We start from the raw sequence: 25073 nt of genomic DNA on the forward strand, positions 1-25073 counted from the left end.
CTTCTTGAGGCTTAGACACGGTGTACGACACATATTCAAAGTCTGCACCTCTGCCTTCAGCACGAACGATCCCGGCCCGGGTGGGGGTCACAGAGGCACCCCAGAAATCAGTTTAGGCAGGCAATGAGCCCCAAGCAGATTTTATTCCAGCCACAAGTGTTAATGTTTTACTAACACAGCACTGCTGCTCATGAAGCACCTTGGGAACTGCTCGAACGGATCCAGGTCCTTCCCCAGAGTGACAGCCGCACCAGAATAGGGTGGGCAGAGGGTAAATGTGTCTCTCGGGTGAGAAACACGCTGGTTTGCTCACAGCGCGCGAGTTTAATGCGGCCAGACGGGTCCCGAACGATGCCAACAACCCCAAGAGACGCAGACGACAGCGACAAGCCCGTTGTCCCTGGGTCAGCTCTGGAGATGCTCCACAGCTTCGGGCAGCCCCGAGCTCTCTCCTGCGCTCCTGGTGGGACACGAGCCCCTTTTTGTCCAGGGACAGACCCCCACAAATGAGGTTTTGCAGCTTCAGGAGGGGAAAACTCACAACCCACCTCCCGGTTCACCGGTGAGCGCTCAACGTCCCTGTGACCCACTCTGGAGGCGAGAGGGCAAGGGGAGCACCCAAAGGGATGTGTGAATGAGCTCCGAGTCACGGCGGGTAAGGAGGACGAGCCCACCCTCCCCGAGCGCTTCCCGCCCCGCAGCAGCGCTGATCCCTCAGCCCTCTCCCCATCCTGCTCACCTGCTCACTTCCGAAATGTTGTTGACCTTCGCAGCTTCCAGCAGAGCATCTTCTGCCAACAGAGAGAGAAGGGAAAGCGAGTTAGCGGCGAAACGCACACCGGACATCGTAACCCGGAGGTGGCAGAGGCACCTGCAGCAGGGCCTTGCTCACAGCTCTTGTCATGGAACCACAGGATCATTTGGCTTGGAAAAGACCTTTAAGGTCATCGAGTCCAACCGTTCCCCACCCGTGTCCCTACCTCACACCCTGAGAACCTCATGTCCGTCTGTCCAGCCCTCCAGGGATGGTGACTCCAGCACTGCCCTGGGCAGCCTGTTCCAATGCCCCACAGCCCTTTGGGGAAGAAATTGTTCCCACATCCAACCTCAACCTCCCCTGGCGCAACTTGAGGCCGTTTCCTCTGCTCCTGGCGCTTGTTCCTGGGGAGCAGAGCCCGACCCCCTGGCTCCAAGCTCCTTTCAGGCAGTTCAGAGATCAGAAGGTCTCCCCTCAGCTCCTGTTCTCCAGCTGAAACCCCAGGTCCCTCAGCCGCTCCCATCACACTTGTGCTCCAGCCCCTCACCAGCTCCGTTCCCTTCTCTCCACTTGCTCCAGCACATCAAGGCCTTTCTTGGCGTGAGGGGCCCAGAACCACCCCCAGGATTGCGATGGACCCAGCAAAGGCTGGAGCGGAGGGGAAAGGTCCTGCTGGGGCACCCAGCACTGGGGATGAGCCAAGGAACCAAATGTAGAAACAACAACTTCTCCTGTGTTTGTAAAGCAAACTCTGCATCCAGCGAGCTCTGGGGTGCCGGAGGTTTTACGGGGCAGCTGGTTCTGTCATCCTGGGCTGTCACAGCCTCAGCCAGAGGTTTCCAGACATAAGGGCAGGGAGTCCCTGACACAGGCTCAGATGACACCTCCTGGCTGGACAGGGAAAGGACAGAGCCCGGCCCTGACTGAGATGCACAGATCACAGAATCATTTGGGTTGGAAAAGCCCCTCAAGCCCATCAAGTTCAATCTTTCCCCCAGCCCTGTCCCTGCCCCATGTCCTGAGAACCTCATGTCCGTCTGTCCAGCCCTCCAGGGATGGTGACTCCAGCACTGCCCTGGGCAGCCTGTTCCAATGCCCCACAGCCCTTTGGGGAAGAAATTGTTCCCACATCCAACCTCAACCTCCCCTGGTGCAACTTGAGGCCGTTTCCTCTGCTCCTGGCGCTTGTTCCTGGGGAGCAGAGCCCGACCCCCCTGGCTCCAAGCTCCTTCCAGGCAGTTCAGAGATCAGGAGGTCTCCCCTGCAGCTGTACCAGGACATTTGGGGACAACTCTCCCCAATTCTCACCAGCCTTCAGGTCTTTCCTGCTCTCTCCCCAACTTTTTCTGCCTCTTTTCTCTTCTCCAAGCCACCCGTGGCCATTGCTCACGCTTCTGCCTCATGACTTTAACCTCTCATTCCGCAGATCAGCTCTGTCCCCACGTCCTGTCCTGTCCCCCTGGCTGAGTGTCCTTGCTTGGGGACACGGACACACAGCCATAACCGGACACAGACCACGGCCACGGCTCAGCCCAGCAGCCGACGTTCTGCAGATGTTCGAGCTGCACCGCAAACCTCAACGTTTCCTCCGTTGCCCTGGAAGCAGCAGCACTGAGAGCTGCAGGGAGTTATTTTGGCTGACGGATGTCACCGCTGCGGCCAAACCAAGAGCTTTCCAGCACAAATTGCTTGTGGAAAAGCAGATTTACCCGGGCACTGCGCTGTCTCAAGGACAAATCACATTTCCAGCTTTGAAGAAACACACACACACGTTCTGCCATAGAATCAAAGGACAGTTTGGCTTGAAGGAACCTTAAAGCTCCCCCAGTGCCCCCCCTGCCATGACAGGGACATCTTCACCAGCTCAGGTTGCTCAGAGCCCCGTCCAGCCTGGCCTGGGATGTCTCCAGGGATGGTTCAGCCACCACCTCTCTGGGCACCCTGGGCCAGGCTCTCACCACCCTCGGGGCAACAATTTCTCCCTCATGTTTGGTCTGAATCTCCCTCCTTTAGTTTAAAACCATCACCCCTTGTCCTATCACAACAGGCCCTGCTCAGAAGTCTGTCCCCATCTTTCTTCTCAGCCCCTTTTAAGTCCGGAAAGGTCTCCCTGGAACTTCTCTTCTCCAGCTGAACACCCCAGCTCTCTCAGCCTGTCCTCCCAGCAGAGCTGTTCCAGCCTCGGGTCATTCCTGGGGCTCCTCTGGCCCCTCTCCAGCCGCTCCATGTGTGTCCTGTGCTGAGGACCCAGAGTTGGTCACAGCACCTGCTCAAGCACAACATGGGGTCTCTCCAAACCCACTCACCACGTGGGAGCAAGGGACAGGTCACCCTCTGTGGGGATCTCCGAGCTCCCCAGGCCTGACCTCCTGCAGCCCAGAGAGGAGGTGGCTGAACCATCCCTGGAGACATCCCAGGCCAGGCTGGACGGGGCTCTGAGCACCCTGAGCTGGTGAAGATGTCCCTGTCATGGCAGGGGTGGCACTGGGGGAGCTGGGAAGGTCCCTACAACACAAACCATGGAAAATCTCTGGAAAATCCTCCCTCCTGCTTCCCGCACCCTCCCTGTCCCTGGGATATGGGGCACTCGTGGCTCTGTCCCCTCCACCCGCAGCCACCACCACGTGGCCACAACCACTTCACAAACCGGTTCCTGCACCAAAGCCAGGCCTGACTCTCGCAGACCTTTCCTAAGCGCTAATTACACAAGATTCCTCATAAGGTCAGTGAAATCTCCCGGGTAACCAACCCGGCAGCACTGTTACTCACAGGGAAACCGACCTCTGACGTGCGACCTGCTGTGGCACAAAGCTACACTTACCCATGGACCGAAAAGCGCACAACAGGTCACAGGGACCGTCCCCTGCGCTTCAGCTCACCCACGCCAGCCTTTCTAGACCTAAACAAAGGTTTGTGGCCACCCAGCTGCTGCTTTCTCACCGTGGGGTGGACACAAACCACCCCATAGAAACCTTGGGCTTACCAGGGTAGGAACTCAAAGAATCACAGAATCATCTTGGTTGGAAAACCCCTCAAGATCATCGAGTCCAACCGTTCCCCCACCCCCGGCACTGCCCCATGTCCTGAGAACCTCATGTCCGTCTGTCCAGCCCTCCAGGGATGGTGACTCCAGCACTGCCCTGGGCAGCCTGTTCCAATGCCCCACAGCCCTTTGGGGAAGAAACTGTGCCCAAGATCCAATCTGAACTCAAGTCCTACTCCAACTCCCAAACCTTTGTACTCACTCAAAATCCCCTCTGCTCAAAGCTGGGAAGCACATTCACCCCAAGAGCTCAAAGCCTCCCCCAGCAGCTCTGCCCACTGGGATCTGCTCCAGAACCCATCACAAAACACAAAATCACAGAGTGTCCTGAGCTGGAGGGACCCACAGATCATGGAGTCCAAGTGCTGTCCCTGCAATGACACCCCACAGGTCACCCCGTGTGTCTGAGGACGCTGTCCAGTCTCTTCTTGAACACTGTCAGGTTGGGCCGTGACACCTCCCTGGGAGCCTGTTCAGTGTCCAGCACCTCTGGGGGAAGAACCTTTGCCTCATGTCCCACTGACCCTCCCTGGTACATTTTCTGCCCTTCCCTGGGTTCTGTCACCGGTCCCACCGCAGAGACCCACGAGGGTGCAGCTGATAACAGCGCTGGCTGGTTTATCTCAGCGGGGAACGCGAAGCTCGTTATCTTCCCTCAACATAATCATTAGTGTACCCACCACAAACCAACCCACCCCAGGGCTTGGGATCAACCCCAACCCCACCAGCCGGGCTCCATCCCCCCAGGGGGACCCCAACCCCGCTCCCCACAGATCACCGTCCCCCGGCGATAGTCACCCTTGGAGCGCTGGTCCCGCAGGTAGCAGAAGGCCAGGGCAGCCAGCCCGGCGGGCATCGCTGCCACCAGGGCGCCGCTCCAGCGCCCGCCGGGGTCTCCTCCGCGGTGGCAGCACCGCTGCCGTGGTCCCGGTTCTCCGGGGGACGCTGCCGGGCCGGGCGTTCCCGGGATGGGACAGAGAAGCCGGGGGGGTCGCAACAAGGCCAGGACGGGGATTTGTGGGTTCGAGTCCCGCTTGCGGCGTGTCCCCGCGGCTGTGGGGGTGCACCCCGGGGCTGGCCCTCTTATAGTGGGGGGGGCTCCCGGGCCTGGCCCCGTTAACAGGGGTGTCCCCCCCGGGCCTGGCCCCGTTAACAGGGGTGCCCCCCCTAGTCCCCGCTGCCCCCCCCGAGCCGGGTCCCCCCCCGGCAGCTCGGCGCCCATTGGCTGCGGCGCGGGCTCGCGGCGCCCCCTAGCGGCCCAAGCCAGCAACCGCCGCCTGGCGCTCCCGGCCCCCTCCGCTACCGCCGGAGCCTCGTAGTGTCCCCGGGACGGTGACAGCCACGGCTGCGCCCGGAGAAGCCGCGCCAGCCCCGGCGGAGGCGGGCGGGCCGCCAGGGAAGCCAACATCACCCCTGCGCTCCCCGCGGCACCGCTCGGACCTTCCCCCCCCACCGCCTCACGGCCGCTGAGGCCGGGGAACCAAGATGGCGGCCGCCGGCAACCCGGCGCGGGCAGAGCGGCGGCGCGGGGGTGCGCGCAAAGGCTGCTGGGAGTTGTAGTCCCCGTGGAGCGCCTCGCCGCGCTGCTGCTTCCGCCCTGGACTACAACTCCCAGGGGGCGCCGCGAAACGGCCGCGCCGCGCGGGGCATGGCGGGGCGGCGTGGGGCTGGCGGCGGGGAAGAGGCGGAGCCGCGGGTTCGAGACCCGCGTGGGCCTGACCGCGCGTGCGCACATGGGCGGGCAAAGGCACTTGTGCAAATACACTCGTGCAAACGCACTCGTGCACACACGCGCTCGTGCACGCTCATAAGTGTGTGCACACGTGGGTGCTTCCCAACCAGGGGTGGATTTGCACACCAGCCAGGGGGATTTGCACAGCAATAGAGGGGGATTTGCACACCAACAAGGGGGATTTGCACAGTATCCAGGGGGATTTGCACGCCAGCTGGGAAGATTTGCACAATAGACAGGGGGATTTGCACAGTAATCAGGAGGATTTGCACACCAACAAGGGGAATTTTCACACTAACCAGGGGGATTTGCACACCAACAAGGGGCATTTGAACACCAACAAGGGGCATTTGCACACCAACAAGGGGCATTTGCACAGCAGTCGGGGGGATTTGCACAGCAGCAAGGTGGATTTGCACACCAAGAAGGTCGATTTGCAAAGTGACCAGGGGGATTTGCACACCAACAAGGGGGATTTGCACACCAGCTGGGGAGATTTGCACAACAGACAAGGGGATTTGCACAGTAATCAGGAGGATTTGCACAACAACAAGGGGGATTTGCACACCAACAAAGGGCATTTGCACAGTAGCCGGGGGGATTTGCACAGCAGCAAGGTGGATTTGCAAAGTAACCAGGGGGATTTGCACACCAACAAGGGGGATTTGCACACCAACAAGGGGGATATGCACAGTAATCAGGGGGATTTGCACACCAGCCAGGAGGATTTGCACAACAGCAAGAGGGATTTGCACAGTAACCAGGGGGATTTGCACACCAACAAGGGGGATTTGCAAAGTAACCCGGGGGATTTGCACACCAACAAGGGGGATTTGCACAGTAATAAGGGTGATTTGCACACCAACAAGGGGGATTTGCACAGTAATAAGGGTGATTTGCACACCAACAAGGTGGATTTGCACACCAACAAGGGGGATTTGCACAGTATCCGGGCGGATTTGCATGCCCAGGGCCATTCTGTGCTGCCGATAGGGGATTTGGGACAGACCCACATCAAATCTCCCCCTTCGGACGCCTCCGCCCCCTAAAAAAGCATCAAAATACCCCAAAAAGCCACCCCCAAGAAGCCCCTCAGCTGTCCAGGCCCCTCCCCACCACCACACGAGCAATAAAAGCTTCTTGCTAGATGATAAAAATACATATAACCGGATGCTCGAGCCAAAAAACCTAACGTAGAAGAGTATATTTTAGGGCCAAAACGAAAGGCAAACCGCATGGGGAGGAGGACTCGCCGCAAAAGCAAATAAATGCTCCTTTAAATGATGGCGCAGTGGCCAAAAATGCTTCTCCTCGCTCAATTTGGCACCTCCAGGAGCGCTGCTGTTCCCACCTCTTCCAGCCCCATCAATATTTCAGAGCCGGAGGAACGTTCCCCCCCGTAAAACAGGCGCTTCTGCTTGGTTATTTGGTGAAGGAAATGATGTAAAGTGATGCTGTGTGCAGGGGGAAGCTGCCCAGAGCCCTTTTTCACCCCGATTTCTTAATTATTGCAGCGGTTTGCATGGTTTGATGTTCTGCGCCGTCACTTGGGCGCCTTAATTGGCCCCAACAGCGCCCGGGGTGTTGAATCTGGGTCGCTAATGAGTTGCGTTTTAGCAAGAGAAAGCAATAAAAGCGAGGGGTTGGTAAAATAAAGATCAGGTTTATTGAGAAATAAATTGGGGGGGCAGGGGGTGATAGAGGGGAGAAGGTTTTGGGGTGAATGGGGAGATTATGGCCTCTCGGGGGGTGGTCTCCTGGTTCCCCTCCCAGTTACCACTGGTTGGTACTGGGAGCGGCCAGAAATGGGGGTTCTGCCCCTAAGTTTGAGTTGGTTGGGGTTGGGATGTGGGAGCTGCTGGTGGTACAAGCAGCCCAGTTCTCCCAGTCACCCCAGCCCAGTTCCCCCAGTTCTCCCAGTCACCCCAGCCCAGTTCTCCCAGTTCTCCCAGTTACCCCAGCCCAGTTCCCCCAGTTCCCCAGCTCCCCCAGCCCAGTTCCCCCCAGCCCATCAGCCCAGTTCTCCCAGTTCCCCACCTCCATCCACCCAGTTCCTCAGTCCCCCCAGTTCCCTCAGCTGCCCCAGCCCAGTTCTCCCAGTGCCCTCAGCCCAGTTCTCCCAGTTCCCCCAGCCCAGTTCTCCCAGTTCCCTCAGCTCCCCCAGCCCAGTTCTCCCAGCTCCCCCCAGTCCATCAGCCCAGTTCTCCCATTTCTCCAGCTCCTCCAGCCCAGTTCCCCCAGTTCTGCGAGTCCCCCCAGCCCAGTTCCCCCAGTTCTCCCAGTCCCCCCAGCCCAGTTCCCCCCAGTCCATCAGCCCAGTTCCCCCAGTTCTCCAGCTCCCCCAGTCCAGTTCCCACAGTTCCCCACCTCCATCCACCCAGTTCCCCAGTTCCCCCCAGTCCATCAGCCCAGTTCCCCCAGTTCCCCACCTCCATCCACCCAGTTCCTGTTCCCCCACTCCAGTGCTCCTACTTCTCCCTGTTCTACCAACTCCCCCAGCCCAGCTCCCCCATCCCAGTTCCCCAGTTGCCCCATTCCAGTTCTCCCAGCCCATCTCCCCAGTTCCCCAGTTTCCCCTTCTCACCCATCCAGCCTCTCCCAGTTCCCCCAGTTCCTGAGCCCAGTACCCCAACTCCTCTGGCCCAGGTCGCCCAGCTCCCCCAGTTTCCCAGCCCAGCTTTCCCAGCTCCCCCAGCCCAGCTCCCCAGTTCTCCCAGTTTTCCCAGCCCAGCTCCCCAGTTCCCCATCCCAGTTCCCCCATCCCAGTTCCCACAGCTCCCCCAGTTCCCCCAGCCCAGTTCTCCCAGCTCCCCAGCTCATCTCCCCAGTTCCCCCAGTTTCACCAGCTCATCCCCCCAGTTCCCCAGCCCAGCTCCCCAGTTCCCCCAGCTCATCTCCCCAGTTCCCCCAGTTCCCTAGCCCAGCTCCCCCAGTTTCCCAGACCAGCTTTCCCAGCTCCCCCAGTTCCCCAGCTCATCTCCCCAGTTCCCCAGCCCAGCTCCCCCAGTTCCCCAGCCCAGCTCCCCAGTTCCCCCAGCTCATGTCCCCAGTTCCCCCAGTTCCCCAATCCCAGTTCCCCCAGCTCATCTCCCCAGTTCCCCAGCTCATCTCCCCAGTTCCCTAGCCCAGTTCTCCCAGGTCATCTCCCCAGTTCCCCAGCCCAGCTCCCCAGTTCCCCAGCCCAGTTTCCCCAGCCCAGTTCCCACAGCTCCCCCAGTTCCCCAGCCCAGTTCTCCCAGCTCCCCCAGCTCATCTCCCCAGTTCCCTCAGTTCCCCAGTTCATCTCCCCAGTTCCCCAGTTCATCTCCCCAGTTCCCCAGCCCAGCTCCCCAGTTCCCCCACCCCAGTTCCCCCAGCTCATCTCCCCAGTTTCCCAGCTCATCTCCCCAGTTCCCCCAGTTCCCCAGTTCATCTCCCCAGTTCCCCAGCCCAGCTCCCCAGTTGCCCCACCCCAGTTCTCCCAGCTCATCTCCCCAGTTCCTCCAGTTCCCCCAGTTCCGCACAGGGTTTCTGTTCCCACAGATCCACCTGCCCCATTTTGGGTGCTGCACCCCTGCTGGGCCCTGCCTGGGCCCCTGGGTGTCTGCCCAGGGGGAAAAGGCTGGGGATGCCAGGACCTGCTGTGCTCACCTGGGGACAGCGTGGGGGAAAGGCAGGGTTTGAGGGGGGAGCAGATGTGGGGGTGTCGGAAGGGCTGGGGGGACAGGGGACAGGGTCACCCTGCACCATAGGATCACAATCATTTGGGTTGGAAAAGACCTTTAAGGTCATCGGGTCCAACCGTCCCCCACCCCCGGCATTGCCCCATGTCCTGAGAACCTCAGGGGTTTCCATGGGATGATCCAAGCCCCGCTTGGTTCGTTTTTCCATGTCAGGGTTGGGGAGCCCAAAAGGTCCCCATGGACAGAGCACGGTGACAGCCCCGCACCCCCTGTCACCACATCCTGGGGAGGGGCTCTGTGTCCCCAGTCACACCAGGGGAACGATGCTCATGACCGTACAGGGGACGTGCTCACTGGGCACCGATCACCTGTGTCCCCAATCACACCAGGGGAACGATGCTCGTGGCTGCACGAGGGGACGTGGTCACTGAGCACCAACCCACTGTGTCCCTGGTCACAGCAGAGGGACAATGCTGGTGACTGTGGAGGGGATGTGCTCACCGGGCACCGATCGTCTGTGTCCCTGGTCACACCAGGGGGACGATGCTGGTGGCTGCACACGGAGATGGTGGCAGCACAGCCACCGAGCACAGGGTCAGGGCGAGGGTCCCGCTCCTGCACCATTGGCGCCCCGGCCCCCCCGTCCTGCTTGCAAAGGAAACCCTTTGAAAATGGGGAGAACGGGGCCCTGGGGTGACACTGGGGTGTGGGGCAGGATGGGGTGAGTGTGTCTGGGGGGGTGTGCACCCATGGGCGTGCAGGCAGGGATGTGTGCACCCGTGTGTGTGCACCCATGTCTGTGTGCAGGTGAGGGACACACGTGTGCACCTGTGTGTGCACAACCATGTCTGTGCACCCATGTCTGTGTGTAGGTGAGGGACACACGTGTGCACCTGTGTGTGCGCAACCATGTCTGTGCACCCATGTCTGTGTGCAGGTGAGGGACACACGTGTGCACCTGTGTGTGCACAACCATGTCTGTGCACCCATGTCTGTGTGCAGGTGAGGGACACACGTGTGCACCCATGTCTGTGCACCCATGTCTGTGCACCCATGTCTGTGTGCAGGTGAGGGACACATGTGTGCACCCATGTCTGTGCACCCGTGTCTGTGCACCCATGCCTGTGTGCAGGTGAGGGACACACGTGTGCACCCGTGTGTGTGCACCCATGCCTGTGTGCAGGTGAGGGACACGTGTGTGCACCTGTGTGTGTGCAGAAGGACGTGCATGTGCACGCATGTGCACGTGGGGATGGGTGTGTGCAGGTGAAGGACACGTGTGTGCACCCGTGCCTGTGTGCAGGCAGCGCACACCCCTGTCCATGTGCACAGGCAGCGTGGGGGTGCACGGGGGGGTGTCTGTGCAAGTACAACACCCGGGTGCATCTGTCTCCCACTCCACCCCCCGGTGCTCCCCCGGGCTTTCCCCCCACCCAGTGCTCCCGGGGCCACCCCCGAGCTGCCAGTCCGGGTCTCCCCCCCGGTCCCGCCCCCTGCTCCCGATGCCCCCCCAGTCTCTCCCCTCCCGCTGCTCCCCCGGTCTCTTCCCTCCCCAGTTCTCTCTGCAACCCCCAGTGCTCCCCCCACCGCTCCCCCAGTGCTGCCCCGGAGCTCCCTGCACCCCTTCCGGCTCCCTCCAGGTCCCCACGGTGCTCCCTGCACCCCGACCCCCGGTGCCCCCCCCGAGATGCCACTCTCCGCTCCCGATCCCTCCCGGTCTCTCCCCACCCGGTGCTCCCGGTGCCTCCCCCCGGTCTCTTCCCTCCCCCGTTCTCTCTGCAACCCCCAGTGCTCCCCAGACCGATCCCCCAGTGCTGCCCCGGAGCTGCCGCTCCCCCCCGGTTCTCCCTGCACCCCGACCCCCGGTACCTACCCCGAAATGACTCCCTCCTCTCCCGACCCGCCCGGTCTCAACCCCCGGTCGCCGCCCGGTGCTCCCGGTGCCCCCCCGGCCTCCCCCCACCGATCCCCGGGTCCCCGCTCGGTGCTCCCGGTGTCCCCCCGGCCTCCCCTCACCGATCCCCGGGTCCCCGCTCGGTGCTCCCGGTGTCCCCCCAGTCTCCCCCCACCGATCCCCGGGTCCCCGCTCGGTGCTCCCGGTGTCCCCCCGGTCTCCCCCCACCGATCCCCGGGTCCCCGCTCGGTGCTCCCGGTGTCCCCCCGGTCTCCCCCCACCGATCCCCGGGTCCCCGCTCGGTGCTCCCAGTGTCCCCCCGGTCTCCCCCCACCGATCCCCGCGTCCCCGCTCGGTGCTCCCGGTGTCCCCCCGGTCTCCCCCCACCGATCCCCGGGTACCCGCTCGGTGTTCCCAGTGTCCCCCCGGTCTCCCCCCACCGATCCCCGCGTCCCCGCTCGGTGCTCCCAGTGTCCCCCGAGTCTCCCCCCATTGATCCCCGTGTCGTCGGTGCTCCCAGTGTCCCCCCGGCCTCCCCCCACGGATCCCCGCGTCCCCGCTCGGTGCTCCCACTGTCCCCCCGATCTCCCCCCACCGATCCCCGGGTCCCCGCTCGGTGCTCCCAGTGTCCCCCGAGTCTCCCCCCATTGATCCCCGTGTCGTCGGTGCTCCCAGTGTCCCCCCGGCCTCCCCCCACCGATCCCCGCGTCCCCGCCCGGTGATCCCAGTGTCCCCCCGGTCTCCCCCCACCGATCCCCGCGTCCCCGCCCGGTGCTCCCGGTGTCCCCCCGGCCTCCCCCCACCGATCCCCGCGTCCCCGCCCGGTGCTCCCGGTGTCCCCCTGGTCTCTCCCCCCGGTTCTCCCCGCACCCCGACCCCCGGTCCCGCCCCCGGGCTGACTCTCTCCCTTCCCCGGTCCCCCCCCCCGGGCCCCCCGGCCGCCCCGCCCCGGGCCCCGCCCCGGCCCAGCGCGCACCGCGCACCGGCGATGCCGGCGCCGCCGTAACGCGGCACTGGCCGTGAAGGGGGGGGGGAGGAAGAAGGCAAACAGAAAAGGGGGTGTCCCGGGGCTATGTCGGGGCGCGACAGCGTCCAGATCCCCGACGACCGGGACTTCGGGGCGTTCCGGGCGGAGTGCGAGTCGGAGCGCGGCTGGAGCTTGACCTACAGCAAGGGGGGGGTCGCGGTCTGGGTGCAGCTGCTGGAGCCCGAGCGCTCCCTCCATAAGATCAAGGTGAGACCCCCAAGCGAGGGGACCCAGCGCCTGGGGACGGGCAGGGAGCCGGCGGGTGGTGGGGAATGGGGGGCAAGGGGGATGGTGGGGGGCAGCGAGGGGTGCTGGGGGGAGCTGCAGGGAAGTGGGGACTTGAGGGGTGATGCGGCACCCTGGGGTGAGCAGGGACCCTGCAGTGAGTGGGGACCCCAGGGATGAACCAGCACCCTGGGGTGAGCAGGGACCCCGGGGTTAGGGGGGACTTGGGGGGTGATGCGGCACCCTGGGGTGAGCAGGGACCCTGCAGTGAGTGGGGACCCCAGGGATGAACCAGTACCCTGGGGTGAGCCGGGACCCCACAGTGAGTGGGGATTTGGGGGTAAGCAGGGACCCCACAGCAAGTGGGGACTTGGGGGGGTGAACCAGCACCCCGGGGTGAGTGGGGACCCCGGGGTGAGTGGGGACTTGGGGGGTGAACCAGCACCCCAGGGTAAGCAGGAACAGTGGGTACAAGCGGGAATCCTGTGTCAAGTGGGCACCCTGGGGTGATGCGGCACCCTGGGATGAGTGGGGACCCTGTGACAAATGGGGACCCTGGGGTGATGCGGCACCCTGGGGTGAGCAGGGACCCCAGGGGTTTTTGGGGACCCTGGGGCCAAAAGGGACCTGGGATGAGCCAGCGCCCCGGGGGGCCGGGGACCACAGGGTTAGTGGGGACCCTGTGGCAAGTGGGGACCCTGGGGTGACACAGCGAGGGGGGTGCTGGCACCCTGTTGTGGAAAGGGACCCCAGGATATGTGGGGACCCGGGGGTGAGCTGGCACCCCAGGACAAGTGGGGACTCTGGGAGTGAGTGGGGACCCCAGGAGTGAGCAGGGACAAGTAGGGACCCCTGGGGACAAGGCGGGTGACTGGGGACTCCCCTGGGGAGACCCCTGGGGTGTGTGACCATGGGGCCTCCGTGCTACTTGTCCCCTCCAGTCCCAGGAATGTCCCCAGCGCTCGCTGCGCTGAGATGGGGCTGGGGGATCTGGGGAACACCGGGGTGTCCCCTTCTGGGCTGTCCCCTCACTGGAGGGGACACCGAAGCTTCCACAGCTCTGCGGGTCCCCAGTGTCCCCCGGCAGGTCTCCTGTCCCCGGTGCCGCTTTGCCGTGCTGGCACAGGCTCACCCTGGCACAGGCTCGTCCTGGCACGTCCCTCTGGCACCGCGGGGACACGGGCAGCGTCAGCGGGAAAACTTGGGGACAGGAGCAGCATCAAGCTGGGGACGCTGGTGGCCACGGGCCACTGTGGCACGCTGGAGCCTCCGCAGGGCTGGCGGTGTCCCCGTCCCGCCAGCACCCCTGCAAAGGGGGCTGGATCGCTGTCACCGCGGTGGCGGTGCCGGTGGCGGTGCCGGTGGCGGTGCCGGTGGCGGTGGCGGTGGTGTCGGTGCCGGTGCCGGTGGTGTCGGTGCCAGTGGTGGCGGTGGCGGTGCGGCCTGCTCGCTCCCGGCTCTGCAGCAGCCGCGCAGACAAGCAGCTCCGGCAGCGCCGGGGAAACCTGTCCCTGGGGCGGTGACAGCGGTGGCGGCGGCGAACCCGCCTCTGTTTGCTGGCGGGCGCCGGCGCGGCAGAGCGCGGGCGGCGCGGTCGGGTCGCCGTGACCCAGGGACGGGTCCCCACGGTGGCAGCGAGTCCCGTGGCGTGCGGGGTGCTGCCCCCCAACCAGGGGTGTGGACCCGACCCCACACAGGGACGTGGGGACCAGACGTGGGGTCTGGGTGTCCCCCCAGTGTGGGGGAGCATGTCCCAGCCCCCCTGCCCTGGGACATGGGATTCGGTGGCCTCCGGGGCTCCTCGGCAACCGTCACTGTCCCCAAAGTGGCTGTGGGGTGGGGGACACCAACTGGGAGCCCCCCAGTTCACACTGGTGGCACTTGGGGACCCCAGGAAAGATGCACGGGGGGACCTGACACAACTCAGCGTTGATTAATCAGCAGCGCTTGAAACATGGGGTTTGGTGGTTTCAGAGGCTCCACATTAATTGTCACTGTCCCCAAAGTGGCTGTGGGGTGGGGGACACCAACTGGGAGCCCCCCCAGTTCACGCTGGTGGCACTTGGGGACCCAGATGCACAGGGGGACCCAACACAACCGAGGGTCGATTAATCAGCAGCGCTTGGGATTCGGTGGCTTCGGGGGCTCCTCGTTCATTGTCACTGTGTCCCCTGGCCCTGCCGCTTGCTCTGGGGGTGCTGCTGCACCCCAAAGTGTCACCGGTGGGTTGGGTGCTGCTCTCTGTGGGTGCACACACATAACGGGGTGAGTGTCCCCTGCCTGTCCCCTGCCTGTCCCCTGCCCGCCCCGGCGATCCCGCGCTGCCACGTTTACCCACGGCAACCGGACGCGCACCAGGATGTCCTGGTCCTGGGGTGGCACCAGGATGTCCTGGTCCCCAAGGGCGTCACAGCCCCCCCCGAGCTGTCACAGCCTCCCCAGGGCCGTCACAGCCCCCCCAGAGCTGTGACAGCCCCCCAGGCCCATAGCAGCCCCCCCAAGGCCGTGCGCTCCTTCACTCTCCATTTTGGGGTGTCCCCAGGTTCGGGGCGCTGCTCAGCTCAACCCCACCAAGACGTCACTTTGTCCCCAAAACCCCAAGGTGTTGGGGACAGTGGGGGGGACCCGCAGTCCCTGTGCCACCCCCCAGGTCCCCAGCAGCCCCCGGGATGTCCCCGCGGGGTTTCGTGCTGCACGTGGTGTCACTGATGTGGCACCACGGGGACAAACCGGGGGGTCTGTCCCCCCGACTTTGTGGCGGGTCTGGGGGCTGTGGTGGCGCCCGCTGCCCCCGGAGCTGTTTTCTCGCTGCTTTTCTCGGCTGGGTGTTGTAATCCAAGGTCTGTCCCCGTTGTGGCAGCTGCCACCACCCCCTGTCCCCCCCTCGTCCCATTAGGGATGCAGGTCTCGTTTAACCTGTTTTCGGGAGGCTGGAAACAAGTTTGTGCCACCAGGGCCTGACACAACCCAGGGCTGATTCATCAGCAGCGCTTGGGATTCGGTGGCCTCGGGGGCTCCTCGGCAACCGTCACTGTCCCCAAAGTGGCTGTGGGGTGGGGGACACCAACTGGGACCCCCCAGTTCACTGGTGGCACTTGGGGACCCTGGGAAAGATGCACAGGGGGACCTGACACAACCATCAGCAGCTCTTGGGACACGGGAGTCAGTGGCCTTGGGGGCTCCTCGTTAATTGTCACTGTCCCCAAAGTGACTGTGGGGTGGGGGACACCAACTGGGTGCCCCCCAGTTCACGCTGGTGGCACTTGGGGACCCCAGGAAAGATGCACAGGGGGACTTGACACAAGCATCAGCAGCTCTTGGGACATGGGGTTTGGTGGCCTCGGGGGCTGTTCATTGATTGTCACTGTCCCCAAAGTGGCTGTGGGGTGGGCGACACCAATTGGGACCCCCCAATCCACACTGGTGGCACTTGGGGACCCTGGGAAAGACACATGGGGGGAACTGACACTGAATCAACTGAGGGTTGATTAATCAGCAGCTCTTGGGACATGGGGTTTGGTGGCCTTGGGGGCTCCTTGTTAATTGTCACTGTCCCCAGGGTGGCTGTGGTTTGGGGGACACCAACTGGGACCCCCCAGTTCACTGGTGGCACTTGGGGACCCTGGGAAAGATGCACATGGGGACCTGACACAACCATCAGAAGCTCTTGGGACATGGGGTTTGGTGGCCTTGGGGTCTCCTTGTTAATTGTCACTGTCCCCAGGGTGACTGTGGGATGGGTGAGACCAACTGGGACCCCCCAATTCACACTGGTGGCGCTTGGAGACCCCAGGAAAGATGCACAGGGGGACCTGACACAACCATCAGCAGCTCTTGGGACATGGGGTTTGGTGGCCTCGGGGGCTGTTCATTGATTGTCACTGTCCCCAAAGTGGCTGTGGGGTGGGCGACACCAATTGGGACCCCCCAATCCACACTGGTGGCACTTGGGGACCCTGGGAAAGACACATGGGGGGAACTGACACTGAATCAACTGAGGGTTGATTAATCAACAGCTCTTGGGACGAGGGGTTTGGTGGCCTCGGGGGCTCCTTGTTAATTGTCACTGTCCCCAGGGTGGCTGTGGTTTGGGGGACACCAACTGGGACCCCCCCAATTCACACTGGTGGCACTTGGGGACCCTGGGAAAGATGCACAGGGGGACCTGACACAACCATCAGCAGCTCTTGGGACACGGGAGTCAGTGACCTCGGGGGCTCCTTGTTAATTGTCACTGTCCCCAAAGTGGCTGTGGGGTGGGCGACACCAATTGGGACCCCATAATTCACACCGGTGACACTTGGGGACACGAGTGCCCCGGGGAAGATGTTCTGAATGGAGCGAAGCCATCGTGTGGGACACATGGGGAAGGGACCCGAGGCTGGGTTGTCCCCATCCCTCTCGTTAATTATTGCACCCCGGCTCCGCTCGTTAATTATTTATCATCAGGTCACCTTGAGACGCGGCGTCCGGTCGCTAATGATCCCAATTAACATCCGGGCCACGGGGGGGATCTGCTCTTTAATTAATGACCGCGTGGCTGCGGGCAGGAGGGGATGTCACCAGTGCTTGGTGGCACTGTCACCCCCCCAGGATGTGGGGCAGGGGGGAGTTGTCCCCATTCCCCCCCGCCAGGGGACATTTTGCTGTTGGTTTTTCCTCCTCGCCCGCAGACGGCAGAGTCAATATTGACTCAGGGCTGGTGCTTCCCGGCTGCCACCGTCCCCTCTCCTGGTGACACCGGTGACATGAGTCACGTCCCGCCCCCCCCCGGGTGCAGGCAGGGCCTGAGTCACCCGCTGCCTGCGTGGGCAGCGCTGCCCGACCTGCCTGCCCGCGTGGGGACAGCGGGGGGTCCCCGAGGGTGTCACCTGGGGGTGTGTGACACCGCCTCGCTGGGATGTCCCCAAACGAGTTTGTGGCAGAATGGAGGCTCATGGAGCGGGGGGGGTGATGCGAGGGATGGGGATGAGCAGTGGTGACATGGGATGGGGTCTGTGGGATGGGGACAGGCTCTGTGGGGTTGGGGACAGGCTCTGTGGGGTTGGGGACAGGCTCTGTGGGGTTGGGAATGGGCTCTATTGAACTGGGGACAGGGACTGTGGAGCTGGGGACAGGCTCTGTGGGGATGGGGACAGACACTGTGGGGCTGGGAATGGGCTCCATGGGGTTGGGGACAGGGACTATGGGATTGGGGACAGGCTCTGTGGAGCTGGGGACAGACTCCATGGGGCTGGGACGGGCTCTGTGGGGCTGGGACAGGCTCCGTGGGGTTGGCTCTGTGGAATGGGGGCAGGCTCTGTGGGGTTGGGGACAGGCTCCGTGGGACAGGGACGGGCTCTGTGGGTGCAGAATTTGACACTCGCTGCTGAGGGTGCAGTGGCAGACAGTGGCACTCCTAACCCTGTAAAACCACTCCTAACCCCATAAAACCACTCCTAACCCCCTAGAGCCACTCCTAAACCCCTAAAACTCCGTCTAAACCCCTAGAGCCTCTCTGAAACCCCTAAAACTGCTCCTAAACCCCCCAAACTGCTTCTAAATCCCTGGAGCTGCTCCTAAACCCCTAGAACCGCTCCTAACCCCCTGGAGCTGCTCCTAAACATGTAAAACTGCTTCTAAACCCCTAAAACTGCTCCTAAATCCCTAGAGCCACTCCCAAACCCCTAAAACTGTTCCTAAACCTCTAAAATTGCTCCTAACCCCCTAAAACTGCTCCTAAACCCCTAGAGCCACTCCTAACCCCCTAAAACTGCTCCTAAACCCCTAGAGCCACTCCTAAACCCCTAGAGCCACTCCCAAACCCCTAAAACTGCTCCTAAACCCCTAAAACTGCTCCTAAACCTCTAAACCCGCTTCTAAGCCCCTAAAACTGCTCCTAACCCCCTAAAACTGCTCCTAAACCCCTAGAGCCACTCCTAAACCCCTAGAGCCACTCCTAAACCCCTAGAACTGCTCCTAAACCCCTAGAGCCATTCCCAAACCCCTAAAACTGCTCCTAACCCCCTAGAGCCACTCCCAAACCCCTAAAACTGCTCCTAAACCCCTAGAGCCACTCCTAAACCCCTAGAACCTCTCCGAAACCCCTAGAGCCACTCCCAAACCCCTAAAACTGCTTCTAAACCCCTAAAACTGCTCCTAACCGCCTAAAACTGCTCCTAAACCCCTAGAGCCACTCCTAACCCCCTAGAACCGCTCCTAAACCCTGAAACTGCTCCTAAATCCCTGGAGCCACTCCTAACCCCCTAAAACTGCTCCTAACCCCCTAAAACTGCTCCTAAACCCCTAGAGCCACTCCTAACCCCCTAAAACTGCTCCTAAACCCCTAGAGCCACTCCTAACCCCCTAGAACCGCTCCTAAACCCTGAAACTGCTCCTAAATCCCTGGAGCCACTCCTAACCCCCTAAAACTGCTCCTAACCCCCTGAAACTGCTCCTAAACCCCTAAAACTGCCCCTAATCCCCTAGAACCGCTCCTAAATCCCTGAAACTGCTCCTAAATCCCTGGAGCCGCTCCTAACCCCCTAAAACTGCTCCTACCGCCCCGCAGTGCAGGATGGAGTGCAAGGACGTGCCGGCCGCCACGCTGTACGACGTGCTGCACGACATCGAGTACCGCAAGAAATGGGACAGCAACGTCATCGAGACCTTCGACATCGGGAGGCTCACGGTCAACTCCGACGTGGGCTACTACGCCTGTGAGGAGCGGGGGACACTCAGGGTTGAGGGGGGACACCCGAGCCTTGGGGTTGTCACTGTCACTGCAGCATCCCTGGTCCAGCATCCCCAGGTCCAACATCCCTGGTCCAGCATCCCCGGTCCAACATCCCTGGTCCAGCATCCCCTGGTGCAGCATCCCCTGGTGCAGCATCCCCTGGTCCAGCATCCCTGGTCCAGCATCCCCGGTCCAACATCCCTGGTCCAGCATCCCCTGGTGCAGCATCCCCAGGTCCAGTATCCCCAGGTCCAACATCCCTGGTCCAGCATCCCTGGTCCAGCATCCCCTGGTCCAGCATCCCCTGGTCCAGCATCCCCAGGTCCAACATCCCTGGTCCAGCATCCCCAGTCCAGCATCCCCGGTCCAACATCCCTGGTCCAGCATCCCCTGGTGCAGCATCCCCAGGTCCAACATCCCTGGTCCAGCATCCCAGGTCCAGCATCCCCTGGTCCAGCATCCCCAGGTCCAACATCCCTGGTCCAGCATCCCTGGTCCAGCATCCCTGATCCAACATCCCCAGGTCCAGCATCCCCAGGTCAAGCATCCCCTGGTCCAGCATCCTCAGGTCCAGCATCCCTGGTCCAGCATCCCTGGTCCAGCATCTCTGGGAAAAACCTGGGTACCACTTCGGGAGGGATTTTGGGGACAGGATGGGAGTGTCTATGCCAGGGGGGGTGTCACACCCCTGTGTCCCCCCCGTTGTCCCCAGGGAGGTGTCCCAAGCCCCTGAAGAACCGGGACGTCATCACGCTGCGCTCCTGGCTGCCCATGGGCACCGACTACATCATCATGAATTATTCCGTCAAGCACCCGGTGAGTCCCCTTGGGGGGGCAACCCCCCAAAAATGGGGCTGGGGGGTGGCAGGGAGTGCTGTCCCCCCTGGGATGGACCTGGGGGGGTGGCAGGGGGTGCTGTCCCCCCCAAAACGGGGTTGGGTTTGTCCCATGGTCACACAGATGGGTTTTGGGGGGTCTGGGCAGCCCTGCCTGTGCTCAGTGCTTGTCACCGACTTGTCCCCCCCATCAATTGTCACTGTGTCCCCCCCCGCAGAAGTACCCCCCCCGTAAGGACATGGTGCGCGCGGTCTCCATCCAGACGGGTTATCTGATCGAGGGCACGGGCGCCAACAGCTGCACCATCACCTACCTGGCGCAGGTGGACCCTAAAGGTAATGGGGGGGGACACACACTCAGCTCCCCCATCTTGGTGGCATTTGGTGAGAGTCACCGCCCCCCCGCCCCCGTAATGGGGTGATAAATAGGGCTGGATGTTTGCTGGAGCCTGGAGGGGTGGGTGGGTGTGGGGTGGGCTTGGGCGGGCAGGAGCAGGCAAGGACGGGCAGGAATGGGCAGGAGAAGCAGGGATAGACAGCAGCAGGCAGGAGAGGGCAGGGACGGGCAGGGATGGGCAGGGACAAGCAGGAGAGGGCAGGGACAGGCAGGAAGGGCCAGGAGCAGGCAGGGATGGGCAGGGACAGGCAGGAGTGGGCAGGGACAGGCAGGGATGGCCAGGAGAAGGCAGCAGCAGGCAGGGTGGGCCAGAAATGGTCAGGAGAAGGCAGGAGTGGGCAGGGATAAGCAGGAGCAGGCAGGGATGGCCAGGATAAGGCAGGGAGACTCAGGAGCAGGCAGGGATGGGCAGGAGCAGGCAGCAGCAGGTAGGGATGGCCAGGAGCAGGTAGGAGTGGGCAGGGATGGGCAGCAGCAGGCAGGGAGGCAGGAACAGGCAGGAATTGCCAGGAGCAGGCAGGGATGGGCAGGGACAGGCAGGGACAGGCAGCAGAGGGAAGGGACAGGCAGGAATGGCCAGGAGAAGGCAGCAGAGGGCAAGAGCGGACAGAAGCAGGCAGGGATGGGCAGGAACAGGCAGGAGTGGGCAGGGAGAGCCAAGAGTGGGCAGCAGCAGGCAGGGCTGGCCAAGAATAGGCAGCAGCAGGCAGGGAGACCCAGGAGGGCAAGAGCAGGCAGGAGTGGGCAAGGACAGGCAGGAATTGCCAGGAGCAGGCAGCAGAGGGCAGGGACAGGCAGGAGCAGGCAGGGACAGGCAGCAGAGGGCAGGGACAGGCAGGAGCAGGCAGGGACAGGTAGCAGAGGGCAGGGACAGGCAGCAGAGGGCAGGGACAGGCAGAAGCAGGCAGGGACAGGCAGGAGCAGGCAGGGACAGGCAGGAGCAGGCAGGGACAGGCAGCAGAGGGCGGGGATGCTGGAGCAACGCCAGGAGGGAACATTTTGGGCCCGGTTCTCTTCAAACATTTCTATTTTGGGGTAGACGAGGCGGCCAAAACGGCTTTTCCCAGAAGCAAAGCCGAGTCGGCGGTTTGGGCCGAACCCCGGTTTCCCAGGACTGTCCCCAGGGAGGGTGACCCGGGAAGGGGGGTACGGCGGGGACACCGGGGGTGTCCCCAACCCATCAGCCACCTCTTGTGTCCCCAGGCTCCCTCCCTAAGTGGGTGGTGAACAAATCCTCGCAGTTCCTGGCCCCTAAGGTGAGTCCACGTCCCCGGGGCGGGCGGGGGGCGCGCGTGTGTCCCCCAGCACCCCCAGCACCCCAAAACCCTCCCCGGCAGGCCATGAAGAAGATGTACAAGGCGTGTCTGAAGTACCCGGAGTGGAAGGCGAAGCACGAGCCGCAGTTCAAGCCCTGGCTGTACCCCGAGCAGAGCCGGCTGCCCCCGCTGCCGCTGGCCGAGCTGTCCCTGCAGCACGCAGACTCCCTGGAGAACATCGACGAGAGCGCCCTGGCCGAGGGCAAGGACGAGCGCGGCGACGCCAGCGACGAGGACAGCGTTAATTAGCCCCCCCGGTCCCCCGCCGCGGGGTCGGGTTGGGCTGGTGGCCCCGCATCAGTGCGGGTTGGGGACACGAGTCCCAGTATCCCCAGCATCACTTTGTGTCTTGCACCAACGCTTTTGGGTTGGGGGACCCCCCCATGCTGCTGTCACCATTTGGGGACAAGCATTAATTGACCCCCCTGATGAGCCCCCAGGGGTCGGGTTGTTCTGGTGTCCCCACATCACTGTGGTTTGGGGACACGAGTCCCTGTGTCACCATGTCCGTGCGGGTTGGGGATGCGAGGCTCTGTATCACCACATCACTTTGTGTCTTTTGCACCCACAGTTTTGGGTTGGGGGATCCCCCCCGCTGCTGTCACCTTGTTTGGGGACAAGTGATGACCCCCCCCGGGATGGTTTTTTCCCTGTGTCCCCCCCATCCATGCAGGTTGGGGACACGAGTCCCTATATCCCCCTATCAATGCAGGTTGGGGACACGAGTCCCAGTATCCCCAGCATCACTTTGTGTCTCGCACCAACGCTTTTGGGTTGGGGGACCCCCCCACGCTGCTGTCACCATTTGGGGACAAGCATTAATTGACCCCCCTGATGAGCCCCCAGGGGTCGGGTTGTTCTGGTGTCCCCGCATCAGTGCGGGTTGGGGACACGAGTCCCCGTGTCCCCATGTCCGTGCGGGTTGGGGATGCGAGGCTCTGTATCACCACATCACTTTGTGTCTTTTGCACCCACAGTTTTGGGTTGGGGGATCCCCCCCGCTGCTGTCACCTTGTTTGGGGACAAGTAATGACCCCCCCCGGGATGGTTTTTTCCCTGTGTCCCCGCCATCCATGCAGGTTGGGGACACGAGTCCCTATATCCCCCTATCAATGCAGGTTGGGGACATGAGTCCCTGTGTCCCCACATCACTCTGTGTCTTGCACCAACGCTTTTGGGTTAGGGGACCCCCCCACGCTGCTGTCACCATTTGGGGACAAGCATTAATTGACCCCCTCGATGACCCCCAGGGGTTGGGTTGGTCTGGTGTCCCCACATCAGTGCGGGTTGGGGACATGAGTCCCTGTGTCCCCCTATCAATGCAGGTTGGGGACATGAGTCCCTGTGCCCCCACATCACTCTGTGTCTCTTGCACCCACACTTTTGGCTTGGGGAATCCCCCCCCAGTGCTGTCACCCTGTTTGGGGACAAGTGTTAATTAATACTCCCTGGGCCCCCCCGCCGCGGGGTTGGGTTGGTCTGGTGTCCCCCTTGCAATGCAGGTTGGGGCACGAGTCCCTGTGTCCCCACAGCAATGCAGGTTGGGGACATGAGTCCCACATCACTTTGTGTCTCACACCAACGCTTTTGGGTTGGGGGACCCCCCCATGCTGCTGTCACCATTTGGGGACAAGCATTAATTGACCCCCCCGATGAACCCCCAGGGGTTGGTTTAGCCCAGTGTCCCCCTGTCGATGCAGGTTGGGGACATGAGTCCCTGTGTCACCATGTGTCACCACATCACTTTGTGTCTCTTGCACCCACAGTTTCGGTTTGGGGGGTCCCCCCCCATCACCTTCTTTGGGGACAAACATTAATTGACCCCCCCATGGTTCCCCACCCTGGGGTTCTTTTGTCCCTGTGTCCCCCCATCCATGCAGTTTGGGGACACAACTCCCTGTGTCCCCACATCACTCTGTGTCCACATGCACCCACACTTTGTTTTAGGGGACCCCCCCACTGCGGTCACCCTGTTTGGGGACAAGTGTTAACTAATGAACCCCCCGAGGATGTTTTGTCCCTGTGTCCCCCCCATCCATGCAGGTTGGGGACACAGCTCCCCGTGTCCCCACATCACTGTGTCCCCATGCACCCACACTTCTCATTTTGGGGGCACCCCACTTGTGTCACCCTATTTGGGGACAGTGGGGTCATGCCGCCCCCCCCAAACCAGTGGCTGCCCCCAGGTCCCCCCCCCTGCAGGGGGTGTCTGGTCCCTTCACAGCCACCGGGGGACACCCACATTGTCCCCAAACCCAAAGTGTCCTTCAGTTGTCACCCCGGGGGGATCACAAAGGAAAGGGGGGGCTCTCAGCACCCCCAAATATTCTGAGGGGGTCTTGGGGGCTCCTGGTACCCCCAAATATGCCGGGGGGGGGGGTCATGGGGACTCTTGGCACCCCTATGCATGTTGGGGGACTCCTGGCATCCCCCAGATGTGCTGGGGGGACCTGGGGGGGCTCCTGGCACCCCCAAATATTCTGGGGGGGACTTGAGGGCTCCTGGCACCCCCAAATATTCTGGGGGGACTTGAGGGCTCCTGGCACCCCCAAACGTGCTGGGGAGGGTCTTGGGGGGCTCTCAGCACCCCCATGCATGTTGGGGGGCTCCTGGCACCCCCAGATGTGTTGGGGGGACCTGGGGGTCTTCTGGCACCCCCAAATATTCTGGGGTGGGGTCTTGGGGGGCTCTCAGCACCCCCATGCATGTTGGGGGGCTCCTGGCACCCCCAGATGTGCTGGGGGGGGTCTTGGGACGTTCCCAGTATCTTCAGGCGTGTTTGGGGGGCTCCCAGCACCTCCAGATGTTTGGGGGGGGTCCTGGCACCTCCATGCATTTTGGGGGAGGGGGCTCCCAGCTCTTTCAGACACTCTGGGGGCTCCCAGCGTTTTCAGGCAGGTTTGGGGGGTTCCCGACCCCTCGGGATGTTTTTTGGGGGGTGTTGGGGTGTTCCACCCCCCGTTTCCCGGCGGGGGGGGCCCCGCTGTGCGAGCGCTTTCAGTGCTGGAATTCGAGGCCTTTGAATCGGGATTTCTGGAGTTTGTCCCTTGTCCCGTGTCCCCCCCCACCCCGGGTTCACTTTGCATTGGGGGGGGAGGGGGATTTTGTACCTTGTACCGGAGCTGATTATTTCGGAATAAAACCAAATAAACCTAAAGCTGCTGTGCGGGGGGGGACGTGGACTCTATGCTGCCCTCCCCCCCCCGCCCCGTGTCCCACAGTGGGTTCGGCCGAGGGGGGGGTTCGTTGTGGTGGGTGCTGAGGGGTGCTGGGGCCCCCCCCATGCTGAACTCCCCCCCCCGGATTTGTCCCGCGTGGAAAGGGGGGGGACACTCTGGGGGGTGTTGAGTAATTGGGGGGGGGATGAAGAGGAGGATGAGGGTGGTGGGGGGGACCCCCTGAGGGGGGTGCGGATCAGCGGGGGGTGATGATGAAGAGGAGGATGAGGATGGCAGGGAGGGGGCTGGGG

At 62.6% G+C, this 25073-nt stretch overlaps 2 protein-coding genes across 3 annotated transcripts in view; one reads left to right on the plus strand and one right to left on the minus strand.

The window, feature by feature from the left end:
- The window catches only part of CLPB (ClpB family mitochondrial disaggregase), an 84015-nt gene extending 78719 nt beyond the window's left edge, over positions 1-5296 (minus strand). The window contains exons 1-2 of one of the 2 annotated variants that reach the window (XM_071811587.1): positions 4599-5296; positions 740-791 (exon numbers count right to left, since the gene is read on the minus strand). In XM_071811587.1, the coding sequence (XP_071667688.1) occupies positions 740-791; positions 4599-5208 (662 nt within the window). In that variant the 5' untranslated portion in view covers positions 5209-5296. The remainder of the gene's footprint in view (positions 1-739; positions 792-4598) is intronic. The other variant, XM_065835084.2, reaches the window with a different exon arrangement.
- A 6769-nt stretch (positions 5297-12065) lies between these two features.
- STARD10 (StAR related lipid transfer domain containing 10) lies at positions 12066-24761 on the plus strand. The gene is made up of 6 exons (XM_065834892.2): positions 12066-12322; positions 18891-19038; positions 19768-19871; positions 20110-20227; positions 21492-21544; positions 21626-24761. Exons 1-6 carry the CDS (start codon positions 12161-12163, stop codon positions 21851-21853), a joined length of 813 nt encoding a protein of 270 aa, XP_065690964.1. The 5' UTR covers positions 12066-12160; the 3' UTR covers positions 21854-24761.
- Positions 24762-25073: the final 312 nt, after the last annotated feature.

This window comes from Patagioenas fasciata, chromosome 1, assembly GCF_037038585.1.
Source record: "Patagioenas fasciata isolate bPatFas1 chromosome 1, bPatFas1.hap1, whole genome shotgun sequence".
Taxonomy (NCBI): domain Eukaryota; kingdom Metazoa; phylum Chordata; class Aves; order Columbiformes; family Columbidae; genus Patagioenas; species Patagioenas fasciata.

Excerpts from the sequence above, each read along its gene's own strand:
- STARD10 (XM_065834892.2), top strand. The coding sequence starts at position 12,161 with ATGTCGGGGCGCGACAGCGTCCAGATCCCCGACGACCGGGACTTCGGG. Across the intron at positions 19,039-19,767 it reads CGACGTGGGCTACTACGCCT|GGAGGTGTCCCAAGCCCCTG; the intron begins GTGAGGAGCGGG and ends CGTTGTCCCCAG. Across the intron at positions 20,228-21,491 it reads GGCGCAGGTGGACCCTAAAG|GCTCCCTCCCTAAGTGGGTG; the intron begins GTAATGGGGGGG and ends TTGTGTCCCCAG.